Here is a 27,604-nt window from a genome sequence, read left to right as displayed (position 1 = left end):
TGCTCTTGTTTTTAGTGTTTTATTGTTTTTATTCTCTTAATATCTTTATTGTTTTATTGTTTTAACATTTTTGTTGTTTTATTGTTTTTATTGTTTTAGTATTTTTATTGTTTTACTTTTGGTTTATTTCTTTTCATGTACAGCACTTTGTCTCAGCTACGGCTGCTTAAAGCGCTTTATAACTAAAATTGAGTTGCGATGTGTAAAACATTTGGCGTATGTAGAAAACACAGAAAGTGCTTACATTCTGCTTTGTTATCGGCTAAAACCACGCACGGCCCACGTCAATTTCACCACGTAATTTGGCGCAGCTTTTGCAGGTTTCTGGTAACGCCCATGTTTGCCCATAAATAGTCAGGAAAAACGCCCCAGATTAAGATTAAGTCCCGCTCCTCTGCGCACTGAGGGTTTTGGATAAATAGTGAGCAACCACTATGGGTGTCATCACTGTCACCTGCAAGGGATTAGAGAATTATTAGTCAACCTGTTTCTATGCGCACTGGAACCGAGTGTGGCACAGAGATCCAACACAACAGCGCGTGGAAATCAATTATTTTGCGTAAATGTCAAAAATAATCATAACCATGTAAATCTGGAGCTGCGTCTCATTCATGGAAGTATTTGACAGCAGTTATTTAAAATGGAATCTTCCAATAACATACCGTTTATCTTGTGTATTTGTTGATTAATTTTGAGGGAGGCGTTTAAGGGCGTATCAGTTAGTTTGTTTATTCATTTAAACATGCAAACACAGACTTATTGTGTGACAGTTTCTGGATGCTCATCCTTCCGCCATCAGAGTTTCTCCCGTTTACGCATGGCTCAGTGTTTCCGTGAAGAACTATAATACATGTGGGGTTTTTTTTTATATATATATCCCAAACTTTTGCGTAGAACGCTTGCGTACGCCTTCTTTCTTTTGTGCGTACGCAAGCTTGACTTGAGTGTAAGTGAGGCCTGCAGGAACTAAACTGCAGGAGCTTCAGACACTGAACCGCTCCCTCCGCTCCGTGTGTTTGAGTCGAAGACAGACCGAAGACGATTCGTTAACAACCGACTGTCCTCGGTGTGGCTCAACCTCTGTGAGTCTCCAGGAACATTTTAATTCATCTGGGGAAAACATTTAAGAGGAACGACTTTTGTCTCCAGCAGATCACGCAGGTAAGTTCTTCTTCATCATCATCATCATCATCGTCAACTTCTTTCTCCTGCGTTTAAAGCCGAGCAGAGTTGACTCCAGTTTTTAGGGGAATGATTCTGTCAATTAATGTCCTCACTTGAGTGAGTGTGTTTTGAGTGTGATGCCACAGATGAATGGGTTAAAAAAGTAGATTTTTAATTGATTTGATGGTTTTATTTGCAGTCAACATTGGTTACAGTGACAAATGGAAACAAAATGGGAACTTTTGAGATTTTAAACTTTCAAAACCTCTCTGTTATTTGTGAAAAAATAACAGACACCTTTCCTAACACATATTGAACCAACTTTGATCCACCAACATGTGACAGGTTTGTGCAGCTGTTCCTGTGTGGACACAGACTTGAGCTTTTATTTGTACAAACTATTACCATCATCAGAGAAAACCTAAATTAAAGTTCAATCCTGACCTCAACCAACGCCTCAGTAAGTAGGTTCTGACTTCTGTATACCATTGTAGCTTCAGTTTATAGTTTTTCAAAAAAACAAATAGAATACTAGTACATAATATTGATAATTTATATCGGTTAATCTTCTAATCCCCTCCATTTCATAACTTTCCTAAAGATTAATATTGTGTTAGACTGCGTGATATTTTCGACTTCAATCATGACTGGAATCATAAGTGGTTTAAAAATCCAAAATGTGCAACCAAAAACTAATGTTAGGGCAACATTAGAAAAACTTTCCGTGGCAACCAAAATTGCAAAATGATTATCTTCAGTATAACAAAGGTTCAGTTTACAGTGCTTAACAAATGTATTCCACAGCTGCCCTTAATTAACAGCATTTCATTGATTATCAAATTGTTCATGTTTCTGTAATGGTTAATACACCAGTATGTGGAAACTCTTTAACTGAAATGATATTTGTAATGCTTGAATATAAGTAGTTGTGTTGTCCATGAATTTTCAAATTTACTGTTTTACAGAAAAAATAGTGAAGCACATTATTATTTCCTGATTAAGATGTCAAATCATAGTGATTTACTTGCATTACTGAACAGAAACATTGTTTTTATTGGTTGAATGTTGTGCTTTATTCATGTCTGAAGAAGCCCTGTGAGCTGCCTCAAATTTGGGCATAAGAAGTTGAATTCAGTTTTGTTATTTGCCAAATAAATAACAATAACATAGCCACAGATGACGCACTACATTGTTTCATAGTTAGATGGCTATATACAATACATCATACTTTTGATGATTTATGTTTATTGTGTAACCAAAAAGACTTTGTTTTTATTAATGAGGCGTGGCTCCATTTTGATTAGAAAGTTTTTTTTTTTGTTTTTTTTATCATCATCCTTATTTTAGTTGCTCCTACCGACCTGTTCAACTTTGTCTCGTCTCGGGGGTTTTTTTCCAGTTGCCTTCACTTTACCTCACACGAGGAATCAGTCGACTGACGTTGGATGCCTGTGTTTTTCACAAATGAGGTATCTCATTTTAATCCCAGATAAATTCCTTATTCATGATCTAATTAATATGATCTGACTTGTTCTTGCCTTTTTTTTGTTTTCAGCAGATTTGTTCAGAGGATGAAGGGTGTTTGGAAGTGTGTGCGTTTCCTTCCAGTTGTGCTGTGTGTTCTTTACTTTGTTTCTCCGTCTTTGAAGTGAGCACCAGAACTTATCAGTCATTTCTCTGTTGTACAATAAAAAAGTACATATATTGCATTCTCCAAAGATATAACATGGCTGTATGTTGTTGTTTTTTTCACACCAGATACTTTGTGAAGTATATTCATATGGAGAGATGCTCTCTGAAGAGTGCAAAGGATCTGATTCTGGACAACAGAGTTGATGCCAGTCTTGACCTTGTGTAAGAACATAAAGATGTTAAATTAAAGTATACCAAAAGAAATACAGTATACTTTTTACTAATTTCCAGAGATAAATGTGTCATGTGATCATCAGACAGTGGATCTGATGTACACGTCTCATTCCTGAAGCAACAGTTGGGATTGTAAAAAAAAAAAAGGAAATAAAATTGACAAATCTAATTCACTTCCTTCTTTCAAAGAAAATTAAATCCCCATATTGCTCTTCACTGTGTTTCTGTCAATTATAACAAAACAAGATCTGCAACAAAAAAGAAAATTAATTTAAAGAAAACTGGTCAAATTTAATCCAACTCTGTAATAAAATGAAATAGTTAATTCTTATAAGTTTATTCTTTACTTGACCAAGTGGGAAAAAATGGGTGAAACGGCCCTTTAAGCTTTCACTCCAACCTTTTTTTTCCCCTTTCCCTTCTGATACTTCCAAATTGAGGTAAGAGTTTTTTTATGAGTGTCATGATCATCATGTCGCTTGGATTTATTTTGATTTTATGGCTGTAGAATTAAAAAAAATAAAGTTCAATGAGTTAGTGCTTCAGCCCCATTTTTTTCCAAGATAACTTTCCCGTTCCATATCTGGCATTTATTCAATATTTTTATTTTTTTTTATTTTAATATTACTGTATGTTTTCACTGTGCAACGACAGTTTAAAAGGAATAAAAGACAAAGATGTTTGTAACAAAATACAGGAACTCTAAAATGACAATAAACAAATGTACATTAACAATGTACATTTCCATTTTCAGCACACCAGCAGTCAGTGTGGACTTTATTATGGGTTGCCCTTCACTGCTTTCACACTGAATGACCACGTTTCAAATGTTATGTATTGTTTGCGTACAACCAAAGCTCAGTGTTGCTCACTCACCTTCCCAAACAGCATAAACCTGTAGGGGTATCGGTGTGTGTGAAATTTCAGATCGATACAGAAACCTGGTTATGAGTTTTACCTGCAAAGCTCAGAGACGGGATTTTGTTGAGGCACAGGTCGAGGAAAAGTTTGCAGAAACAGTAAAGTTCTTGAAAGGCAGTTACACTGACTCTGAATAGGAATGAGATTTTGAGATGAAAATCATTCATATTTCATGCGAGTGATTCCCGTTCCCCATGTCTGATCTCATCTCGGACAACTTGTGTTTCAGGAGCAGGGATGATGTGCAAACGTGCACATACTGGAGAGCTCCGATCATCTGGGAGGGAATGTTTGATCCTGAGATTTACGACGAGACGCACAAGAAGAAAGGCTCCTCTGTGGCTCTGGTGGTGTTTGCTGTAGGCAGGTGTGTTTGTTTGCGTCACTGCTGTGATTTATTTCCGTGAAATCCATCCTACAATCTGAAAAATGTCTCCTCTTCCATCACAGGTACCTGGATGCTTACCTCAACACCTTCCTGAACTCGTCGGAGCGTTACTTCATGTTGGACTTGCCGGTGACGTACTACGTGTTCACAGACCGGCCGGCGAAGGTGCCACCACTGAAGCTTCCTCCTCACCGAAGCATGAAGGTGATGAAAGTGGAGAAGCATGCCAGGTGGCAGGATATCTCCATGATGCGGATGAAGACCATTTCAGACGCCATAGAGACGGACATTAAGCATCGCTGCACGTATGTCTTCTGCTTCGATGTGGACCAGGAGTTTACTGGGAGGTTTGGTTCGGAGGCGCTGGGAGACTCCGTGGCTCTGCTCCATACCTACTTCTTCAACCTGCCAAAGATGTTGTACACCTATGACCACAACCCAAAGTCCAAAGCTTACATGGAAACTGGGGATCTCTACTACCACGCTGCTGTCTTTGGAGGCACGTGGGAAAGTGTCAAAGCGCTGGTGGACGCCTGCCACCAGGGCATCATGGAGGACAAGCGCAACCGCGTGGAGGCTCTGTGGCACGACGAGAGTCACCTGAACAAGTACCTGTGGATCCACAAACCCAGCCGAGTGCTCTCCCCCGAGTACTGCTGGGACCCACTGAGCGGCAAAAACAGCGTAGTTCAAGTCCAGCGACTGGTGTGGGCGCCCAAACAGTATAAGAAACTACGCGCACCTTAGACTGATTGGGTTGGCATTGTTGCCTGACAGCAAGAAGGTCACCGGTTCGAATCCCAGTTTTCCACACCAGGACATTGGACACTCTAAATCAGTGGTCTCAAAGTGGCGGCCCCCAGGGGGACCACATGTGGCCTTCCAAACAATATCAAGTTGTATGGAGTTATTTCTGTATTTTTTTTTTTTTGTTTTTTTTAATTTATAGATTAAATAGATTAATTTTTTTTTTATTGTGAATATTGTTGCATATTAAAGCAAGCACTTTTATTTTGAAATGATCCAATTCAATCCAACTTTATTTGTGAAGCACTTTAAAACAAACACAGTGGATAAAATAATGGATAAAAGACAGAAATGCTCACACCAGGCACACAAGTACATATAAAAAAGGAATCAATACGGCATATTGATATATCATTTTGAGCTCATATTGTCTGCCACAACTGTTGCTTTTCCCAAAAAAGTTGGGCTTTTTTTTTTTTTTACTTTTACTTGACTGACCAGACAAGACACTCCGTGGCCCTCAGGTCATTTGAGTTTGAGACCCCTGCTCTAAATTGACTGCAGGTGTGAGTATGAGATCGATTGGTGCGTTTGCCCTTTGGTGTAACCCACCTTTCGCCCTATGTCAGCTGGAATTGACTCCAACCCCGCCACGGCTCTCGTGTGGAGGAGAAAGTGGTAGACGATGAGTGAGTTAATGCACTGTGTGGCTCATTTTTGTTTTCCTCTGTCATTTGCATTTAGAGTCCGATCGTCTTTCTCAGATGATTGTTTTCCCTGTTTGGGTCAAATCTTGTACCACACACACACACACGTGCTGAAACCCTTGAAACGCAGTATATTTGATGACTAAATATATTAAAAGTGTGTGAAGAGTTTTGCTCTTCAAGGTGTGTAGAGCTCGAGGACAAATCTTAAGAATCTATGCTATAATTAACAAAGTACATACACTTCCCCATACTGATAATTGAGATCAGACTTCATTAAATGCACCTTTGCAGCTGCCAATTTCCTTGCCCGCCTTTCAAAGAATACAAAAGCGCTCGAGGGTTTTTCGAGATGCTTGTCGGTTTGTCTTTGTTGCGCGAGTGTGTTTGTTTGATACATTGAAATGAAAGAATTGTGTAATAGGTCTCTGATTTACCTGTACAAAGAATAAAAGGACTGAATAACAATTGCAGTGACCCCCTGAATGTGTGCTATCATCCCCTAATGGACCCTGTAGGTACTGAAGGTGATGCCTTTTTTTTTTTTTTCATTTTCTCAGAAAAAAACGTGAGGAGCGATCATTGTGCACAAAATAGACCCGTTTTTATTTAATTTTTGTTCCTAATAACGAGCCAAGCTAACTATTTCCAAATTTCCAATTTTACTTTTTTTTTTTTTGTACTTTTTGCTCAGTTGTGTTTATACAATTAGTGAAAATGCCCCAAAAAAAATCATCAGATTGCCTAAAGTTTGTACTGGGAAAAAAAAAAGACACTCTATATTGCACATTTTTTAACATAGAAATGGAAAAAAGCAGCCTAAATGCTCTGTATTCTAAGGGTTTATCTGATCTTTTCATAGGTGTCACTGGATTTGTCGATCGCCTCATTCGTTCCATTCCCAGTGGAACACAACAGCAACAACCACACTGGAAGAGAGCTACACCACTTTAAATGACTGGTCAGTATACACATGCATCAATATTGTAGTGAACTGTTTCTCAGATGCAGGACCAAACAAAGTGAAGCAGTATTCCGTTATTCTTCTCTTCCTGCACCTGTGGAACAAACTTCCTAAATACCTGAGATCTGCTCACATTGGCAGCTAATCAGTATTTACTGTAGCTTTTCTAAAATTCTTAAATAATCATCTTATTTATCAGTTCATTCATGTCTTTTAAATGCACTTTGCATAGATAAATCACACTTTTATCTTGTGATTTAAATGACTATGCCCTTTGTAGCAGCACACACACCTGTGTTTAACTAGTGCTATACACATAAACTTGCCTTAAACCCACAGGATTGTGCCAATCGTGGTAGCAATACAACTTAGTTAATATGAGGTAGAAAGTGTACAACAAGTTAAACTCATTCAACTATACTCTGTTAAAAAAAACGTTAAAAGTCTGGGATTGTAGAGAAAACTTAAAACAGAGACTCAAAAATGGCTCATTCTGTTCTTTATTAATCTCATTTACTGATAAATAAAATAGCATAAATACAATAATATACATGTTTTTTGAAAGATAAAACTTAAGTGCTGAGTGCAGGTGGTGGTGGAGCCGCAGCAGCAGCAGCAGCAGCAGCAGCAGCAGATTGGTGTGTGCATCTCTGGGCAGAGGTCAGATTCAGGTAACTGGGATCAAAGGACGCGGTGATGATGAGGTCACGTCCTTGTGATCCAGCAAGATCTGGAATTTAGAAGGCGTCGGTGTCGTCACGCTACACGGACACAGTCAGAGTTACCGGACATTTATTATATACGTATGTGTGCTTTTATGTTCTCTCATGCAATCACACCTACCTTGAAGACTGCACAGAGGGAGGTGTAGTAATATCAGGATTGTATTTTTTCTTCAGCTCCTAAAGATAGGAAGTAAGCCTCTTTGTTAGACGATTACAAACTAAAAACTGTGAGTATCTCACTATCAGAGACGCATCTTGAATAAAAAATGTTGATACAGAATGATTTCAACTGGGTTTGAAACCCCCCAGAGGACATTATGTGCCATTACAGTTCATTTATATACAGTTTAAGATCGTGTGGTTACAGAATTTTCAATAATTTAATTAATAGGTTTAGTTGTGCCCAATATACTGCACCTCAGCAACATGCTGTGACTGCATGTTCTGCATGCGTCGCTCCAGGACGGCAAGCTGGCTGCACAAGTGGATTATTTGGTTTCCCAGTTTCTTGTTTTCCACCTCCAGGAAGTCCACCCTTAACATCACAACAAACGCCTCTGATCGTTATCACCAACAAGCTAAATTCCTAAACGACTTTCCTGAAGCGTCGACTTTGGGAGTTTAAATACCTGCGTTTGGACGAAGCCGCAGTGAGGTCACCGTCCTTCTCGCTGAGCTCTCGTAACAAGCCCGTCCTCTCGCTGAGCAGCTTCTCATTTTCCACAGTTACGCTCGCCACGAGCTCCTTCACCTGGAAAGTACGAATGAATATATTCATTTAAAACAAGCATTGGGTAAGATTTGGGGACAAGAAGCGGTGGTTTAACGTTCTAGTGAACGTTAAGTAATGAAATGTAAATACAACAGTGCATATTAGACCATTCAGCGCTTCCCTTGTTGTCTTGCCTCTGGTGGAGACATGATTTCCACATGTATTGTCTATTTTGATATCATTTGGAAGAGTTGTTCATTTCTTTTTTTCTTTTTTTAAGTGTTGATGGGTGTCTAATGGCGACCTGTCCAGGGTGTACCCCACCTTTTGCCCTGTGTCAGCTGGGATCGACTCCAGTGACCCACGACCCTTTTGGAGGATAAAACGGTAGATGATGATGATTGAATGGATGGATGGATGGTTATCTAATGAACCTTTAGCACAGAAGCCATTTTAACACAGCAGGAAAAGCACAGGTGTAAATAAGCAAATTAACCCTTTAACAACCGAGCGTATTGCAGACTATATTATAGTATTATAGTATTCAAATTTAACACGCAAAATCTGGTGTTCGTGTACAACCACGGTGTTTTTTCTCAATAAAACGTTTTGTTTTCCTTCATTTTAAATCGTTAATACTTGCAATATTATTTTAACATGCAGGAAATTATAAATAACTGCCAGATATTGAAAGTTATTCTGGAAAAATGGGCAAAAGCACTTGGTTACGGGACATTTTCTGGACCTTTTATGGTTAAAATAAGCCAAAAAAGGCTTAGGTGTTAAAGGGTTAATGATGTCTGAGTTCCATTTAGCTTACTCAGTTTCAGCAAGCATGCAGGTTTACTGCCACACTGTCCTGACCAGAGCCATCATTATTAAAATCCTCAGTATCACCTGTGATTTTGCTACTAAAATATGTCAAAGTGGCTGCTATGGAAACAAAATGATTTATTTATGTGTGATCTATTTTTGAATTTTTGTAGTTTGGAACGGGAAAAGTTTAGATTCATCACAATAACTCAAGCCTGTTTTTAATGAATCATTACTAACCAAACTTTACACAAGTGAATTGTTCAAATCAAATGTTATACAAGTTCACACAGTCAACTACAAGGTAACTATTTGCATTTCTTGACATTTGGATGAATGCCCTCAGGTGCCTTTGTTTTGCTTTCAAGGCAGAGAAGCTTGAAAAAAGCTGCAGATAAAATAAAGGAGAAGCCTTTGTTGCAGTTCTCCCTTAATCTGGGACATGCATTGATGTGAATAACGCACTTCCTAGCGCTGCAGATTTATTACCTTTGTTAACGAATGGGAACACAAGGACAATTCCCGCTCGAGACCTTTAATCCTCTCATCCCGCCACGTGGTTTCATCATCGAGCTTCTGCTTGGCAGAACACATTCTGGCTTTGTGTTTTTCCTTCATCGCGTGGTATTTACTGTAAATGATTAAACACAAAACATAATGAATATAGTATCATATATACTATATTCATATGTTGTCATTTTTGAATACATGAGTTATTCAGAGGCCGCACAGTCGGTGTAGTGGTTGGTGTAGTTGCCTTTGCAGGAAGAAAACTCAGGTTTGAGACCTGGTCAGAAAAAGGGTCTTTTTGCATGGAGTTTGCATGTTCTCCCCGTGTGTGTGTGTGTACCAGGTATTACTAATGTTGTGGGGACCAAAACCTGTTTACACAGTCACATTATGGGGACTTGTCCTCCTTGTGGGGACAAAAAGCAAGTCCCCATAACGTAAATTACTACATTTTAAGGTGAAGATATGTTTCATGGTTAGGTTGAGGTTAGGGTTAGGATTAGGATTAGGCCAGTAGTAATTGTGGTTAAGGTTAGAGTAAGTCTCCAAGAAATGAATGTAAGTCAATGCAATGTCCCCTCAAAAACATGCAGATTAGGTAAATTGGACACTATAAATTGACTGTAGGTGTGAGATTGCATGGTTGTTTGTCTCTGTGATGGACTGGCGATGTGTCCAGGGTACATCCCGCGACCCTCACGTGGCAGCAACATCACAGACATATCACCTGCGCTCTTTGTCGAGGCGTTTGAGGGTTTCACAGATCTCCGCTTTGAGCGTCTCACACTCGTCCCGGGTGGACTGGGAATCAGAAACGCCAACGTCAGCCGTTTGATGGTTTCACAATTCACAGTTAATAACATGAGCAACCATAACCCAACATAGTTCTGGACATATGATATTACCTGATGTGGTTCGCTTTCCTCATTCAACTGTGTTTGTTGCTCACTGTCATCTAATATCAGTGTTGTCTCCTTCTCCAGCTGCCTGATTTAACACACACACACACACACAGAGGGTTAAACAATTACATCGACAAGCATGTTATATTTGGAAGATATAAGGTAAAATATCATACTTATGCAGGTAATTATCCAGATGCTGCTTCAAGTAACACATCTGAAAGCATACAAACACATTTTGACATTATGTAAGAAGAAAGATGCAATAATCTGCCACTGCAGTTTATTTCTATTATAAATGTATTTGGTTATCTGTTATTGAAATAGTATTTAAATATGCTGATCACTCACTTCTGTGTCCTTGTCCAAAAGACACATCTCCTGAGTGCTGAGCTTATTCTGTAAATCTCTGCGTACCCGATGGCTCTGATTCAGTTCAGTTTCCCGACACTAAAAAGTGCGACAAGAGCGACACTCAGGCACGTATTCACAAAAACTTTCATCTCCGTGTCAGCCGATACTGATGTGTCTGACAATAACATTCTATTATGTGAACGGAACACGGAGCTGGTGACGGGGGAAATCTTTCTTACTTCAGCCAGCTCATTAGTCTGGTCAAGCTGGACCTGCACAGCGTGGAGCTGCCGCTCAGACTGCTGCTGCTGCTGCTGCTGTTCCTGTAGCTCTGTCTCTAACCGAACCACCTCCTTCTGCAAAGTTAAAACCTGAGGGGGGAAAAAACATAAGAAACACAGTGGATATTGTGTACAGAACAGAAACTGCATCTGGATTCAGAGCATCCTTAGAGTGATGCAGTAGGGCTGTGCTGGGACTAGGTTTTAGTTTGTTTTTCTTTTTAGCAATTGTTTTTTTTTTTTTTATTTAACCCTGAGAACACCGTGCATTTGGGCTGCTTTTTCCCCCATTACTATATTTAAACATATAGTATATACAGACGGTAAGAATGTGCAATGTAAAGTGTCTTATATCAGCACAACCTAGGCAATCTGATGAATAACTATTTTATTTTCACCAACTACATAAATCCGCCTGAGCAAAAAGTACTCAAAATGTTTAAAATCAGATTAAATTTGTGGCTAAAAATGCAAATAAAAAATGAATCATAACTTGGACTCAACAACACATAAGACGAAAAAAACAACATATTTTTAAAGCCTGAATATGTAAACTATAAATACAAACACACACAGGATATCCATATAAGGAGTTGTGTATTATTCCCACCGCAATTTCCCATGGGTGCTCCTGAGCATTAAGGGTTAAACAGCCAATCCTCGGGCACTGTCGCCATCATGTGACACCGATGTTAGAAATACGGTCAACTGCAATATCTGCACTCTATTGCTTTGTTGTCACAAATAAGATACAACAGATAAACAAGTTTACTCAGCCTCTTATATAATTAGGTTGTGTTTCTTTCGACACATTTGTCTGTCTGTGAGCAGCAACACTCAAAAAGCATCATTATATTTGGGTGGATGTAGGTTGGGTTAAGGTTAGGCTGATCCAGATTCAGTATGCGTTTAAAACAGTTGTTAATATTAACTAAGTGAGATTTGAGCTCTCCGAGTGCCTTCTCTACTTAATCATTTGTAATGAAGTACCAGATTAAAGCCACAACGAAAAAATGTGTAATTATTTGCTGCAAAGATAAATCGTGAATATAATGGCATTGTTATGTTTGTTGTATCCTACCTTCCGCTGCAGACAGCTTTTCTCTGCATCCAGGGCACGGACTCTGACCCGCAAGGCTCTGATCTCCAGGTCCAGACGATCATTCAGCTCTTTCTCCTTTCGCACTTCGACCATTTCTTTTCGAAACAAGGTCAGATCATGTGATCGTCAGACGACATGAATGAATTATAACACATCTCACTGTATCTGTAATTGGAAGCTGTTTGTTTGCTTTCATCCTTGAGTTCACATTGGCGTTTAAAGAACAACAACTCTAAAAAATGATGTCAATGACAAAAATCAACAGCCCATTCTTTTGATTCACTGGGGTAATGAAGTAAACAGTATAGATATAGTATATGTTCAGTAAACTCAGTAACATAGAGCAATTATTTTGGAAAACACATAAAAAAAAAAAAAAATCACCACACTTCTCCAGTTTTTCTACTTCCTGCTGCGCCGCCTGAAGCTCAGACTCTGAAAAACAAAAACAAAAAAAAAGTGTCGCTGTCAGAGTTTTTGAAACTTCACATTTTCTCCCCGGGGTATTGTGTGGTGATAAAAAAAGAACTTGTGAAAATGCAGTAACATACAAATATTTATAGGAAAACTGGGTGTTTGCTTTTCTTAAGAACCAGTGGCAAGCTTGATTTAATGCTAAGTTAAAGACCAAGATTATCACTATGAGAAATCTCTGTGAGAATGATGCAGGCAACTTTTCACCATAAGCCCTTTGGGTCAAGCGTGCAGACTCCAGCTCATCGGTCAAACGTCGGATCTCAGTGTGGGCCATGGCCAATCGGCGGGATCCCTCCTCCAGATCCCGCTCCAGACGAGACCACTTCCTGTCCATACTGTTTGACTGCTCGGTCGAATGTCTGGCCTCGGCCTGAAGAGATGAATACAACTCATCAAATGGCCCCTTTTTTCTGTTTGAAACTTTATAAACGACTCTACTTTTTGATTGTTAGATTATGCTCAGATTTGTGCATCTTCTATCACATTTCATAGACATTTATTTTATAACAATGGAACAAAAAAAGGGGGCGAGCAGTAAGTTAATGAGCTGCGGAGCACAGTGTTTGTCAGTGTTTAAAGAGATGCAAAAACAGTGAGGTACATACAGGAGTAAGACCATGTTTTCTGTGTGAAGCTTTGTGGAGTCCCAGGAGTCTCCTCCATGAGCTGTGGCCATGATGTGGTAGCGCCCCCTTGTGGGAAGAAGTATATGATCAGATAATGGAGAAAACACTAAAAAAAACAAAACAAAAAGTTTACAAACTGCTGAAATACTGGTGGAAAACTTTTTGTGGGAGCTTCTTTGTGTCACACTCTCGCTTCACTGTTACAATGCTGCTGCTGCCTCAGCTGTCATGGCATAAAACTAATCACTTCCAGTGTGCATCATGAGATTTAAACACATCAATTACTGAGAAACACTATTTTACATTGACATTATTTATCCAGACATACGTTGTCACCTGTTGTCCAAGACTCTCTTTTGTTTGTTAACTGTCAAATTTCTTCCTCCTCCTCACCTGTCGTGCGTTGCCGTGTGCTTGTATCTCCGACCCCTGCCGTCCGGCTGTGTTTCCGGCACCAGCCGAGTTGTCCATGCTGCTGTTGTTGTTGTTGTTGATGATGGGACCCTCGCTCGTCTCGAGTATGGAGGCCCTCTCCACCAGGAGGTATGCCACCTGCTCACTGGGGCTGCTGTGAATCAGCTCAGTGAGACCCTGCTGGTACAGCATTTTAGCCACCTCGCTTATCTGGGCGTCTGTCAGAGGAGCGAGAAGGATGTTTTTATTAGACATTTTCACTGCAGCTAAAAATGCAGCTTAGTGTTCTACAGTTTCCATCTTATGCAAATGAACCCCATCAATGGCTTTTATTATACAGTACTCTGATTTACACATCCCTTTGATTTATCAAGAAGCAGAACAATCTAAAAAGAAGTCAATTTACTCAAAGGAATGATTAAAAGTTAATAATAAAACATTTTTTATTAGTTACATGCACAGAGTTACAGAGTAAAACATGCAATGAATTAAGGAGGATGCTCTGCCTGCTCTGCTAAAAAATATTTACAATATGAATAAAAGTGACATATGGATACTGTGGATTCATGTTTGTTTGTTTTAAAGCAGTTGCATGTCATTTTGCGAGTTACGAGAGTAAAAACACTTATATATGGGTTACAAATAGTATTTGGATTATTAAACATTCCCAACCTTGAAGGGAGATCAGCTGCTGAAGCTGGTCCTTGAGCCGATCGTTCTCCTCTTGTATCTCTTGAGCCAAAACGTCTTTGTGCCCCGTAAAGATGCGGATCTGCTCCAAGGACTTGTGTACCTCACAGACAGACGGGCAGACAGACAGACAGACAGTCAGACAGACAGCACACAGGCCCAGACTTGTACACATTGTCACTCGAGCTGACAAACGCGGGTGTCAGCAGTGAGAACTCACCTCTGTCATCTCTGCGAGGTGTTGCGAGCGCTGCATGTCCTGGTCCCTTGTCACGCTGCTCAGACGGCTTCTCGTACACTCAAGGACACGCCACAGAAAACACAGCTGAGCCTCCTGAGAGGAGTCAGGAGCAAATCCCTGCTCAGTCAGCCATGAGGACATGTGCTCCAGCTCTTCCTGTGGACGACAACGATGACATGTGAACTCACTATGTTACTTACTCTGCATTATTGGAGGGATATATAATATATATAGGTATTTTACTGATATAGAAGAGTTGAATAGAGGAAATTGAAGCGACAGTTTGTGTTTTTTGAGGTTGAAATGATGTAGTACCCCTTAAACCTCACCTGCATTAACTGGTTTTGAACTTGACCCAAACTGCAAACACACCAAAAATCAAAATGTAATTAAATGTAATTAAATTAAATTAAATTATAAAATAAAATAAATAAAATTAAATTAAATTAAATTAAATTAAATTAAATTAAATTAAATTAAATTAAATTAAACTTTTATCTTTCACTGTACACTCCAAATTGCTTCACACCTTGACATTTGGTTTCATCTGCAAGTTTGGAAATGCCACAGAAACCCAGAAAAACAATGTTAGGAAAACGGTGTCAGTGGCCAGCAAACTATTAGTCATATGACAACCAAACATCTTCATAGAGAGCCACAAATAGAGCAAGAAAAGATTATTGTGAGTGATGACAAGCATCCCCTCTCCTCCTCGTTCAAACTCTGGTAAACAACGTTGTCCACTTATATGTAACTAAAATCAGATCTAAAATCTGACAAATGAAGTGTCCATCGCTCAACAGGGTTTTTGCACATTCATCGCCCCAAAAAGAATCACATCCGTTACTGAGTGAAAAAGGCCTGAATTTAAATTATAAATAAAATAAAATAAATAAATAAATAAATAAATAAATAAACAAATACATACATACATACATAAAGAAATAATTAAAGAAAATAATTTTGTCAGCACTTTAATTTGTAAAGGTTTGCCTTTGTTTAAAAACAATTAACGTGCGATTTGTGTCCTCTTGTCCTTTTTGCACAACACAAGAAAGAACCACAACCTGGTTAAAAAGGTAACTAAGTAACTTTTACTCTGAGTACATTTTAAACAAGATACTTTTTTTACTTGAGTACATTTTTAGACCAGTACTTTTACTTATACTTCAGTAAAAATGAATCACAACAGTGTTACTTTTACTTAAGTAGAATATTTCAGTATTCTCAGTATTCTTCAGTATTCTCTCTCTCTGTATGTTTGTATGTATATATATATATATATATATATATATATATGTGTGTGTGTGTGTGTGTGTGTGTGTGTGTATAAATACGTCCTTTACCTCTATCTGTTCCATTTGTCTACAGGAAGACTCCAATTTCCGGCTGCAAGTCACTTTTATTTCTTCTCAAAACCGAACCACGAAAAGTAAAAGTCAAACTGTCACTGTCGTAAAAAAAAAAAAAAAACAAAAAAAAAAAACACGTAGCGTTGCCTTCCAGAACACACGAGCGACGTAAACCGAGCAGACCGTGAAATAAAAAGCAAATCAAAAAACCAGCAAATCTTCCTTCTACGTTACAAGCGCAGTCACAGCAGTGAGTTACATCGTGTGAAGTTGTGATGCTGGAGGAGTAAAGTCCTGGAAAAATACCGTTTTCTCTGCACTCTGACGCTCACAGTTGCTGCTGCTGCTGCTGCTGCTCTCTGTGATTGTCCATTGTCCCTGAGTCCCTGAAGGCATCTTCACGGGGACACATTCAAATGGGTGAATAGTTAAAAGCCAGTGGTAAACAACCGTTTAAAAACGAGGATCTGTGTCATGTTGACAACAAACTTACTCTTCATCTGAGTTTAAAAAACAAACAAACAACAAAACACTAAAATTTAAAGATCTGCTTCATTATCTGCTCAAATTATTCAGAAAATCAAAAAGGCTGATGATTTGATTCAATTAGATTAAACTTCATTGATCCAACCTTGAGAAATTCAAGTAAAAAATTTGAATATAATACATAATATTAAAACAAGTTAATAATATGAAAACTACAAAACACAAATATAATAAATACAGCACTTTCAAACCAGAGAGAGAGAGAGAGAGAGAGAGAGAGAGAACCACCTTTATTAAGTCATAAATAATTCCCCACAATGGGAGATTTGACTTTTATATATTGTTTCCCCTTTCAATTTAAAACACAGAGTTTCTAGTTCTGTGTATAGAAACGTCCCACATTATTTGAAGTCGTCTCTGGTGATTTGATTGTTGTGTCTTGGGTGGTCATAGATTAGATTTCCTGCATGTTTACGGACAAGAGTGGACCGCAATCATTCCAAATTCCCTCCCCATGTAATCACATCCCTGAAGGATTTGTGTGGTGCTCTTCATGCCGTCGTTGAGAGTCATTCAGTGAGTGAGTGAGTGCATGCATGTGCAGCACTGGCACAAACGTGTGGATCTAATAACAAAAAGAAAACAAAAACACTGGCAACCTGCGCATCTAACACAGAGTGTGTTCTTCTCTGAATAGTAGATTTAAGCATATTATTCCACCCTTAACTTGTTGTTTTGATGCAGATCACACGTGTGCAGTTAAATGTTCTGTTTTTGCGTCGGCCCAGAGGAGTTTCTGTTTTGTTTTGGGTTCTTTTCTTTGCTGCTGAGTTGGTCCAGCATGCACACATTTGAGGGGGAGGGCAGGAAAAGTTGAGAGGAAATGGGTGTTGAGGACTCCTCCTATATCTGACTCCACATTCCTTTTTCCCCTGTACCCTTCTCTCCAAGTTTTGGAGCTAAAACGTCTGTGGGGAGGAGGAAAGAGCTCAAAGGGAGGATAGGGTAAAGACTCAGACGCTGAAGGGTAAGAACTCTATCATCAAAAATAACTGAATAGATTAAACAGGTTTGGGTTTTTTTTAATTGCTGTGTGGCACAGCTTATTATATACATGTCTCGCCTAATGAGATGCGGGTCACACCCAAGTGTGGTCAAGAGTGAATGTCTCTGTCTGGGATGCCTTTCTCGTTCTTCCGCCGCGATGAACTCGGTCTGTGCCAGAAACCGCAAGCTGTCACATAAACCAGATGTAGAAGAGTATATGTAATCAAACACATGCCTCCCTGGAACCATGTCCACAGTCTAATAGCAACAGTGATTATTTCCCCCTGTATGGGCAGAGCTGGGTGGGAAAGACAAGGAAAGGAGTGAAAGATCTAATGCTTTTCATATTCTTGCAGCAGCCACGACAAACTATTTTTACGGCCAAGCATCACATATCAATACACGATTGTGGGATTCTTTTTTTATTCATAACCATACTATCTTAAAAAAAATACCCTGATGTATAATATTCTAATTATAGGCCACTTCTTTCTTTTGTTTACTTCAACAACTGTATCTGGGAGAAATGAAACCAAACATGAGCAATTCTTACTCAATATTGCAACTTCCTCTTTGTCCTCCAAAACGTTCCTTCATTAAATTGTCATACGTGATGTACTGAGCATTAAATATACAAAATTTGCCTCTTTTTCCCTCCAGTATTGTCTTTTTTAATATGTATCAGATAAAGTTTTATGGTACATGCTTGTTCACAGTGTTGTAATGTAACAAAGCACCAACACTTGTACTTAAATACTTTGTTATTTGTATTTCTAGCTACTTTTACTCCACTACATTTCCCTTAACTATCCCCGTGCTTGTTACTACCACATAAAATCAGAAAGTTGGTAAATTAAAAAGCTCTTTTCACTCACACACTGTCATACAGCACATTTACTGTATGTGCAGAGCAATTTCTATCACTCATCTTTCATACATTCACACGCTGCCATCACAGTTGTCAGGAGCGACGTGGGGTTCAGTGCTTTGCTCAGGAAAACACATCGGCATGTAGACTATAGCAGAGCCGGGAATCTAACCCACAACCTTCCAGCTGAAAGATGAATTGCTCTACCTCTGAGCTACTGTTGCTCAGTTCTAACTCCTCCTCCTTTTATAAACATTCTAACTATATTTTATTTCAGAGAATAACTTGATACTTAAGTTACATTAAAAGCCATGTACTTTACAGCTTGTTCATGGAGGTCAGGGTTCTTCAGAGGCTGGACAGCGTCTAACAAGCAGAGATTGTGAGTGTAGATGCTGAGACGCATGATGACAGTGTTTCCCCCCAGAGAGACTTCACTGTTTCAGGCCATTGCTTGGGGAAATCGGCTGTTTGTGGACAGTTCTTCACGTAGCAGTGCTCATTTGCCTTTGCTTCTGGATGAATACATGCTCGACAGCCTTGTATTACGATCTGTAATCATAATAATATCACAGGTGTGTTTGTTTTTTACACCATCAGACTCTCTGCATATGTACACACAGTCATGGGTTTCCTCCTCGTGCCCATCACCGTGCTGCATCTGGTCACATTGGCCATGCTCTTCATTTCCACCCTGGAGAAGGTGAGCTTCATTGCACTCTTCGAACAGTAGATGTCACTGTAACTTTGTGCCCTCATATTTATTCCATATTTGTTTCATTAAATCTGTTGTGACACTTTGGATCTCAACATGTCGTCATTCATTGAACAAACACAAAACAGACACACACACACACACACACACTTCCAGCACACGTTGTAACAGCAGATCTCAGTCAGCACGTCTGTCTGTCGGCTCATTGTCGCTGATGACATTAACTGTCTGGTATTGAGATCTGATTTTGAATGACAACACATTTTGTGATATTTGACACCACAGTAGAGTAAACATGCTGCACATCAACATAACTCTTTCTTTCTTTCTTTCTTTCTTTCTTCCGTCAGTCCTGGTGGATCTGGACAGATTCAGAGATCACAGACCTCTGGTACAATTGCTTCCACGACAACGCCTCAGACACCTGGCTGTGTGCTTCTACTAATGAAAGCGGTACATTTTCTTGCCGTGTTTTATAGTTATTTACATTTGGAGGTCAACCATCTTCATACCATCTGTGTGACTGAACACTTCACCGCTGTGTGGAGATTTTGGATTCACTCGTGTGTTCTCGTTCTCTCAGACTGGCTGCAGTCCATGCAGGCCCTCATGGTCCTCTCTGTGGTCTTCTCCTCCATCTCCTTCTTGGTTTTCATGGGCCAGCTCTTCACCATGTCCAAAGGAGGACTCTTCTACTTCACAGGCCTCTTACAGGCCTTTGCAGGTGTCTTGACAGCAAAAATAACACCCATTATGCACAATCAAGTTTAAATGTTTAGATTGGCATTGTCATTATTCATATTTCACCTTCAGGGTATGACGGAGGTTCAGTGTGTAAGAATGAGTGTGAATTAGTGACATCTATTGGTGAGACTGCAGAATGGACTCCACTCACCCCTCCCTCTCTCAAACGTGCCAATGAACGACAATGGAAACACTTTTCCTCAATTATCTCCACTCTTTCATTTTCTCTTCCAATTGTATCACAAATCCAGGTTCATCCAGGCTGCAGAAAACATGTCGGCTCAAGATAGTAGCCTCCATAAAGCAAGCCTATTATCTTAATTCCCTTTCTACCATTAAGTCTCCCTAAATGTTATACACTTGACCTTTTAACTGAGAATATTTTTTCCATTACTAAAACTATATACTATCCATTACTTTAAACATACAGTATATACAGAGGGTATAAGAGTGTGCAATGTAAAGTGTCTTATAGCCCTTTTTTCAGCACAACCTAGGCAATCTGATGGAAAAAAGTTTTCATTTTCACCAACTATATAAACACATCTGAGCAAAAAGTACTCAAAATGTTTCAAATCAGATTGAATTTGTGAAATTTGGAAAAACACAGTTCAAAGTTCGCTTGGCTCGTTTTTATGAACGAAAATAAAATAAAAAAAGTCTATTTGTATGACTTTTTTATGACAATTATTGCTGCTTTATATCACTGCTAAAAATGCGACGTAAAATGAGTCATAACTTTGACTCAACAATACTTAAGAAGACATCTTTTAAAGCCTGAATATGTGACCTGTAAACACACACCCCCAGGATGTCCATATAAGGAGTTGTGTATTATTCCCACAGCAATTTACCAAGGGAGCACCTGCTGCACTAAGAGTTAATAAACAAACACAGTAATAAAGTGAGCTCTGAGTGTATATGCCATGTATAAATGTATAAATGTGGTGAAATACAAAGAAGTGGAACAAACTTCTCCTCTTTCCCCCCCCGCAGGTTTCACAGACTTTGCTGCCTGCCTCATCTTCACCTTCCACAGGAAGGAGATCCTCGATGGCTCCAGAGATCTGAGCAGAGGGCGCTTCGGCTACTGCTTCATCCTGGCGTGGCTGTGTGTCCCGATGCTCCTGGTCAGTGCAGTCCTGTACGTCCATCTGCGGAAGAAGCAGTGAGCTACGAAACCATGCAGCGGAATCATGGAAGGGAAAAGGTTTCACTCGCTTCGATCACTTCCCAGTTCACGTTGACCACCCGAGGTGCCCGAGAGGTGCCCGAGAATGAAAATACCTCTTTATAAAATACAATTGTGTTGTTGTGCTACATAGTTTGTGACATTTGTGTCATCAAAGGGGAATATCGCTGTCATTAAAGAACAGCTCAGCTGAGTCATGGTGTAATAAACAATGCTTTTATTAATGTGTAACAATGAAGGTCTTTGAAATAGATAATTAACAACAACAAATGTATAACCCGTCATGCTCATTTGATTGTGTTGTTATATATATATTTTTTACTTTTTATTAAAAAACTAAGTTCATGACTTGTGTCAAAGCTGGACTTGTGTATGTTGTTTCAAGTGGTTTATTTGTAACCACAGTATGATAGTATGATGGGGCGTGTCCCCTTTATCATTTATTCTTTCATTGTTTTGTGGAATCTGCTGTTTGCTCTGCTGTGAGGAATGCTGATGCAGTATAATAAGAGAGGAATGTTTCATAACTTTCATGGTGTCAAGGTCCAGCGTGTTTGTGCTAAAACGAAAGAATCGCCTGTTGTAGGAGTCAGACACGGCGGACGCAGTGTTTCACTCTGCTGCAAACCTACCTGTCTGGCCGGACCGGTCGAAAAAAAGAGGTAAATAGGAGAATGTGTACAGAGTGTAGCATACATTTGAATATTTAGTGGAATCAGCACTGACCTCACAGCCCATCCAGCTCATGTATGTTGCACAACTAGACTATCAGAGTTGATTCCTTTTAATCCTGCATCTCTAAAGGGAGGGGAGGTACAAGTATGATTGTGATCATGCATCTGAGCTGCTCACCAGTCTGTCAGCTGCACAGAATTTCTGGCATCTGAGAACAATGTCTGTAACAAGGAGTGGAAGGGTTAAGAGGAAGGAGATGACATACAGGGGAGGGACACACGACGAAGAGCCATAGCCTCTTGACAGCTTCTGATCCCGGGAGATAAGCTGCACTGCTCTTGAGGTGAGTTTTACAACTTATTTTTCTCTGTGACTTTTTCCCTGAAACTGGCCGACACACCGATCGCTTCACCTTGTTGATTTTCCTCCAGTGTCAACATCAGCTTATGGGCCGAGGAACTGCTGCAGAACACGAAAATGTACTCACGGCTGAACTTGTGAACCCTGTACGGGCTTTATCAGTAAGACTCGACCTGATACTGACGAGGCAGCGACATCAAGACACCTGAGGACTGGGCGGCTCTGTGGCTCTGTGGCCACTGTGCAGAATGGTGTGACTTCTTTGCCGGGAGGATGAATGAAGTGATGGGTCTATCTAGATTTATGGAGGACATGAGCTGGCCAGGAATGGCCTTGTTGTCACACACCTGTCGCCAGTAGTAAAGACTTTGATATCAGCAATATTTCCGAAGTGCAGTAATGTCAAACTCTCAAGAGCAGAGCCTCGACGAGAGAGCTGTGTTCCTGGAGGTGACTGAGTCTTCTCCAGAGTTCCTCTACTGTGAGAAGGAGCGACAAGCACTGGAGAGACTTCTGAGTGCAGGACCGGAGGCGTTCTACAGCTCCATCGACACAGAGCTCTCCGGCTGCTTCTTGTCACCTGAAGAGGTCAGCCAGCTGAGCGGCTGGGCCCAGGACTTTCACACCAGCCAGCTGCAGGTGCAGTGGGACGACGATGGAGTGGAGGGCAGCACAAGGACGGAGGATTTATGTTCCACTTACTTCCCCTGTCCCTCAGACGCTCCAGCCCCAGACCTGGACCTGGGCTGGCCCGAAAGGGGGCCCTTGGTGGCAGCGGGAAGCACGACAGTCTACACCAGTCCACCTGCTGAAGGAGAGCCTCACATCAGAGAGATAATCCGACGACACTTGCAGAAGGCCACCCAAGTATGCAAATATGATCAATTGTATGAATGCTCACCACATAAATATTCATGTAGGTAGAGGTAAAGTACATAAGTTTTTTTCTACTTCACTTTACTTACATTTGACACTAAAACGGCCTTATAGAGAAGTCTTGAATCCTGAATCCAACATTAAAACACACCTACAACTTGTACTTATACTAAAAAATAGTCATATTTTTTATACTCTTACTTGCACAGTGTACATTTTTACTTTTTCCTCTCACATTAATAACCATTATAGTAGCAACAAGAGCGGTAAAGAGGTGCTTTGGTTTGTGCGTAAGTCTCAACTCTTTGTAAGTTGTCATTTTCAGGGTAAGTGACATTCTGTGCGTTGTGCAGGTAATAGCCATTGTGACAGACAGATTGACAGATGGTGCAATAATTGGAGATTTACACGATGCTGCCTCTCGGGCTGTCCCCGTCTACATCATCCTGAACCAAAGATCCATCCAGGAGAATTTCACGCTCAACAGGCTCAGGCATCCGGTGAGTCACCGCCTACAAATCAGCACACACCTAGTAGCCACCTGCTTGTGTTTGTTTGACCTAGCGATGGATACATAGAGTTTTTATCAGCCACAACCAACATCTTGTGGCCCATGGGTCTTTATGTGATGGGTTATACTTACTAACCTGTGATGCCACCTGCTACTGTGCACGATTACTCACTTGCGTCTTGTGCATCTGGTATCTGAAAGTGTGTCTTTTACTTTGGCTTGTTAGGAATGTGACTTAACAGCGCTCAGCTAAACTGGTTGTGCTGCATTCAGTGGTTTCACATTAGCTGTGAAAACTACTTCCTGGCATTAAGAACAGAAAGAAATACAATCGTGGAAAGTATCAAATTTGCTCGAACTAAATATGAAATGAATGAATTCCTCTCATGATAATTCAAAGTTATATTCCAGTGTAATTCGACAATTCAGAGTTATTCAGTGCTTCCATTTATACTGGTATGTCTGTTATAATTAGTTCCAGACTGAAACATTGTAATAACCGTCAACCACAAAACACTCTTACACAGGCTTATTTTATAGTCGGTCTCCTTGTGTGAATTAACAGTTGTAATCAACACTTTCCTGTGTTTTTCCTTTTATCATTTGAATAATCAGAGAACTAACACAGATCTTTACTCCTCTCTCATACACTGTAGATTGTATTGTGAGATTGTGTTTGATTCTCATAAAATTCTTTTGAAATCCACAATGTATGTGGAGAGGGAAAACACAAGCGAGGAATTTATTGATACCTGCTGCCTCAGGTCTTTCAAGTCGATACTGTTCCACCTAAGACAAACTCTGTGAATCATCACAATATGTTGAGACACAGTTTTTCCTAAATACTGAATATACTCAAAGGCCACTTTATTAGGTACGCAGGACACCTAATAAAGTGGCTGGAGTTGCACCCAGTTAGTTTTTCTGAGGTTATTTGAGTTACAATTGCCTTTTTGTTATTTCAAACCAGTCTGTTCGTTCATTTCTGACCTCTGACCTCTGACCTCTGGCATCAGCAAAAAAACCAAACTGCTGCTCACTGGATATTTTCTCTTTTTTGGATTTTTAGATGTTGAGTGTGAAAATGATAGTAAATCAGCAACAATCATGCCACTTAAATCACCCTCCTTCCCAAATCTGATGCTTCATTTGAACTTCAGCACATCGTCCTGACCATGCCGACATCTCTAAATGCAGTTTTGATTGGCCGATGGTGTATTATGGATTTCTTTTTTGTGAAATATCACATCTAACATAGTCTGTGATCTGCAGAACATGCGAGTCCGCACCCTTGGAGGGAAGTCCTTCTGTTCGAAGACAGGCAGGATGGTGGCCGGAGAAATGAAAGACAAGTTCCTTCTGGTGGATTTGGAGACGGTGATTCATGGCAGCTACAGGTATAGTTAAGAAGTGTGCTTTAAACCTTAATGGGTTACACACACACACACACACACACAAAGGGATGTAACAAGCTGTGTGTGTGTGTTTTCATTGCAGCCTCACGTGGACAGACGCTCACCTGCACCGGCAGCTGATCACTGTTCTGAGAGGCCCGGTTGCTGACTCATTTGATAGAGAGTTCAGGATCCTTTTTGCCGCTTCGCACCCAGTTGCAGACACATTAAGGGTCCCAGGGAGCCGCGTCGATATGACTCAGAGTCTGAGAGACCTCTCAAATCTTCGGCACTATAAACAACTCTCCCTGGAGTCTGAGATCAACAACCCTCCATCTCCTCCTCCTGACTCCCTCCTGGACTGGGAAGCCATGGGTGTTGTGCACAGGGACAGTCCTTTTGAGCAAGACGAGGGAATCATGGTCAGGGGAACGCCGCCGAAGACCAACTTTGTGTTTGATAAAAATGAACCCGACATTTTTACCAACAACGTGCACCATTTTGTGGATAGAAAAAGGTACGGGAATCATCTTGACTTAAAGGTCCAGTCTGTAACATTTAGGTTTTACTGGCAGAAATGATTGTATACGTGTATAATTGCTTTAAAGGTGTCGGGCATGACTTTTAAATAGAAACACATTTTGGCTACACCTGGACATTTAATCGCTGGACAATCTGGACAAGAACGTGATTGTCCATTATTGAAAATGTAAATCGAGTGATGTCAAAAGTTCTCTGAGAGAGAACACAAAAGAACACTCACATCAGACAAGGTGAAAGACAGGCACGGTTAGATACAGTAGACGCTTTAGGCCGTCGCATGCACCATAATGTTTTTCGACAGTAACTTAAACACACAAACGAGCAAGTTTACTATGCAAATGAAGGGTAACAACATCATTTGTGGCATGTGGAGGAAACTGTAGTTCCCTGACACACTTGGGAAATAGAGGTGAGTGCAGAGGAGTCTTAAATGTCACACACTGGACATTTAACCAGGCTTGGACGCCAGTGGCGAGTCTTTGAATCAAGTTTATTTGCAGTTTCACCTTGAAATGTCCACATGTCTAGTTTTTAAACTTGTTTTTTGTGTACTCAAGATTGTTTAGTGGACATTATTCAACCCTCTTTGTATTCGACAGGATACTCGAAACCACCTTTCCAGTGACTAACCATATGCCCGATAAATCAATATTCAAGTGAGTCTTGTGCAACCTACATTTAAAGTCTACCGACTTTATAGCTTTTCTTGTTTTGATGTTGTACTCAAATATTTCTTTTGATTGTCTCCGTAGCAACACTCAGCCCTCGCCATCGACAGATCTAACTCCGGAGAGAATGAGACGGTAATGAGCAAAAGATAAAGACGCGTTGAAGACGTTGGTTAAGAAATGTCACATCCCAAAGAAAATGTTGTTGTTTTCGTCTGAAGGGTGGACCACATATTGGAAAAAAACATTTCCAGGCAACTGTCCGCAGAGATGAGAGGCAACATAGATGACAGCACAGCGACAAGATTTGGTGATCAAACAGCAGAACCGATGCACAACATGCCCATGCTTTTTTCTACAAAGAGGAGAGAGCCCTCGTGGCGGGAGGGGGAGAGAATTCTGGAGGAAACTACCTCCAAACTGGAGAACACACCATCTTCTAGAGTGAGTCACTGCCTTTCTGTTGACTAAACACTGATGTAAATGTATCCACTGAGGAAGCTGAGATGCCTTTCTCTGCTCACAGAAACCCATCATCCTGATGATGCCACAGCCGGAGAGTTCCAACTCTCTGAGTGACATTATGAAGAGGGTCCAGCCTCAGCTCAGCACGTCGCGAATGGTCAAGAGGGGATCGAACGCTGCCACGTCAGAAATGAGCCAATCCATGATGGACCTGAGTGTACACAAAGCAGACGGAAATTATGAGAGAGGAGTCCCAGTGCCACGGTTCAAGAGTGGTGTAAGTGTGAACATTTGTCTTCATTCCCTGAAGGAGGAGAAATACTTATAAAAAAAGTCATTTTACTTTTTACACTGCTAAATAACGTGTCACTAAATCAACATGATACAAGATGTCTGTTACTTCAACAGTTCTTTGACCCCGGTCACATGACACCTGCTATTGCTCTGATGAAGAAGAGGAACGACGAGCTGAAATCGGCATTGTACAGAACTCCGTTAAGCTTTCTGCCCAGAGAGAGGCCTCGCAATTCCAACTACGGCCTCAACAGGGAGTGGAGGAGGTCGCTGGCAGAGAGGGAACTGGAACAAGAATGAGGAGCGAAGACAACAATAATACATAATTTTTTTTACGACAGGCAGCAGTCAGTGGATAGTTATGACCCTTTTCAGTGTTAATAACCTAAAATAAGCCAAAAAAAGAAACATGTATTATTACAGTAATATCTTTTGATGTGATGTCCCACTGAATCTGATGATTACATGTGTCTGACTTGTATACAGCGCGCCCGGTGCTGTACTTTAGTTTATGTAATGTTTAAATAAATAAAGTCTCCTGTTCTTGATGCTCACAATGAATTGTTTTTCTAACCATTGAAAAGAGCAATTTTATTAAACCTTCAGTATATGGATATAGTTGTATGTTATATTTGGATTCAACATGTATGCTTTTGTATGCTTATTGTCGCTGTGAATTACTTCTGACGTGTTGGATTCTTGTACATAAGACGGGGTAAAGTGATACTAGGTTGCTGATGAAGTGATTAAAAAAAAGAAAAGCATTTTTTGATGGTTTTGAAGAAAGATTTTGTCATAAAGTGTAGAGAT

At 40.2% G+C, this 27,604-nt stretch overlaps 4 protein-coding genes across 5 annotated transcripts; 3 read left to right on the top strand and 1 right to left on the bottom strand.

Annotated features, from left to right (window-relative positions):
- Positions 1–431: 431 nt before the first annotated feature.
- On the top strand, positions 432–6,261 carry LOC131461064 (alpha-1,3-galactosyltransferase 2-like). Of its 2 annotated transcripts, none has more exons than XM_058632055.1 (6): positions 432–1,161; positions 2,564–2,633; positions 2,723–2,812; positions 2,923–3,018; positions 4,181–4,318; positions 4,402–6,261. In XM_058632055.1, the coding sequence occupies exons 2-6, from the start codon at positions 2,629–2,631 to the stop codon at positions 5,084–5,086; spliced, it is 1,014 nt and encodes a 337-aa protein (XP_058488038.1). In that variant the 5' UTR covers positions 432–1,161; positions 2,564–2,628; the 3' UTR covers positions 5,087–6,261. The 2 variants fall into 2 exon arrangements, with proteins under 2 accessions (XP_058488038.1, XP_058488037.1); XM_058632054.1 differs by having other exon boundaries at positions 2,720–2,812.
- A 978-nt stretch (positions 6,262–7,239) lies between these two features.
- On the bottom strand, positions 7,240–16,082 carry si:dkey-264d12.5 (myosin-9). The gene is made up of 18 exons (XM_058631134.1): positions 15,951–16,082; positions 14,584–14,760; positions 14,346–14,466; positions 13,653–13,891; positions 13,239–13,325; positions 12,838–13,003; positions 12,541–12,591; positions 12,136–12,251; positions 11,013–11,144; positions 10,771–10,869; positions 10,596–10,636; positions 10,423–10,504; positions 10,245–10,318; positions 9,497–9,638; positions 8,112–8,233; positions 7,900–8,017; positions 7,601–7,659; positions 7,240–7,518 (listed from the first exon to the last, which is right to left on the bottom strand). The coding sequence occupies exons 1-18, from the start codon at positions 15,963–15,965 to the stop codon at positions 7,425–7,427; spliced, it is 1,935 nt and encodes a 644-aa protein (XP_058487117.1). The 5' UTR covers positions 15,966–16,082; the 3' UTR covers positions 7,240–7,424.
- A 1,289-nt stretch (positions 16,083–17,371) lies between these two features.
- Positions 17,372–21,367, top strand: emp3a (epithelial membrane protein 3a). The gene is made up of 5 exons (XM_058632002.1): positions 17,372–17,469; positions 18,958–19,060; positions 19,423–19,525; positions 19,656–19,796; positions 20,813–21,367. The coding sequence occupies exons 2-5, from the start codon at positions 18,983–18,985 to the stop codon at positions 20,986–20,988; spliced, it is 498 nt and encodes a 165-aa protein (XP_058487985.1). The 5' UTR covers positions 17,372–17,469; positions 18,958–18,982; the 3' UTR covers positions 20,989–21,367.
- Positions 21,368–22,432: 1,065 nt separating this feature from the next.
- On the top strand, positions 22,433–27,558 carry fam83e (family with sequence similarity 83 member E). Its single transcript, XM_058631701.1, has 9 exons — positions 22,433–22,910; positions 23,273–23,419; positions 24,703–24,827; positions 24,928–25,341; positions 25,967–26,023; positions 26,120–26,170; positions 26,257–26,479; positions 26,562–26,777; positions 26,909–27,558. The coding sequence occupies exons 1-9, from the start codon at positions 22,443–22,445 to the stop codon at positions 27,092–27,094; spliced, it is 1,887 nt and encodes a 628-aa protein (XP_058487684.1). The 5' UTR covers positions 22,433–22,442; the 3' UTR covers positions 27,095–27,558.
- The last annotated feature ends 46 nt before the right edge of the window (positions 27,559–27,604 follow it).

Source organism: Solea solea, chromosome 6, assembly GCF_958295425.1.
Source record: "Solea solea chromosome 6, fSolSol10.1, whole genome shotgun sequence".
NCBI lineage: Eukaryota > Metazoa > Chordata > Actinopteri > Pleuronectiformes > Soleidae > Solea > Solea solea.
Note: the sequence above shows the minus strand (reverse complement) of the source record. Positions and strands in the feature narration are given on the sequence as shown.

Coding starts and splice junctions, on each gene's coding strand:
- emp3a (XM_058632002.1), top strand. CDS start 18,983: ATGGGTTTCCTCCTCGTGCCCATCACCGTGCTGCATCTGGTCACATTG. Junction 19,526..19,655: donor TGCTTCTACTAATGAAAGCG/GTACATTTTCTT, acceptor TCGTTCTCTCAG/ACTGGCTGCAGTCCATGCAG. Junction 19,797..20,812: donor CCTCTTACAGGCCTTTGCAG/GTGTCTTGACAG, acceptor CCCCCCCCGCAG/GTTTCACAGACTTTGCTGCC.
- si:dkey-264d12.5 (XM_058631134.1), bottom strand. Junction 10,637..10,770: donor TTTTGGACAAGGACACAGAA/GTGAGTGATCAG, acceptor GTATGCTTTCAG/ATGTGTTACTTGAAGCAGCA. Junction 7,660..7,899: donor AGTCACAGCATGTTGCTGAG/GTGCAGTATATT, acceptor TCCTATCTTTAG/GAGCTGAAGAAAAAATACAA.
- LOC131461064 (XM_058632054.1), top strand. Junction 3,019..4,180: donor GATGCCAGTCTTGACCTTGT/GTAAGAACATAA, acceptor CTTGTGTTTCAG/GAGCAGGGATGATGTGCAAA. Junction 4,319..4,401: donor GTGGTGTTTGCTGTAGGCAG/GTGTGTTTGTTT, acceptor CTTCCATCACAG/GTACCTGGATGCTTACCTCA.
- fam83e (XM_058631701.1), top strand. CDS start 22,443: ATGTCAAACTCTCAAGAGCAGAGCCTCGACGAGAGAGCTGTGTTCCTG. Junction 25,342..25,966: donor CATTTTGTGGATAGAAAAAG/GTACGGGAATCA, acceptor TGTATTCGACAG/GATACTCGAAACCACCTTTC. Junction 26,024..26,119: donor CCCGATAAATCAATATTCAA/GTGAGTCTTGTG, acceptor TTGTCTCCGTAG/CAACACTCAGCCCTCGCCAT.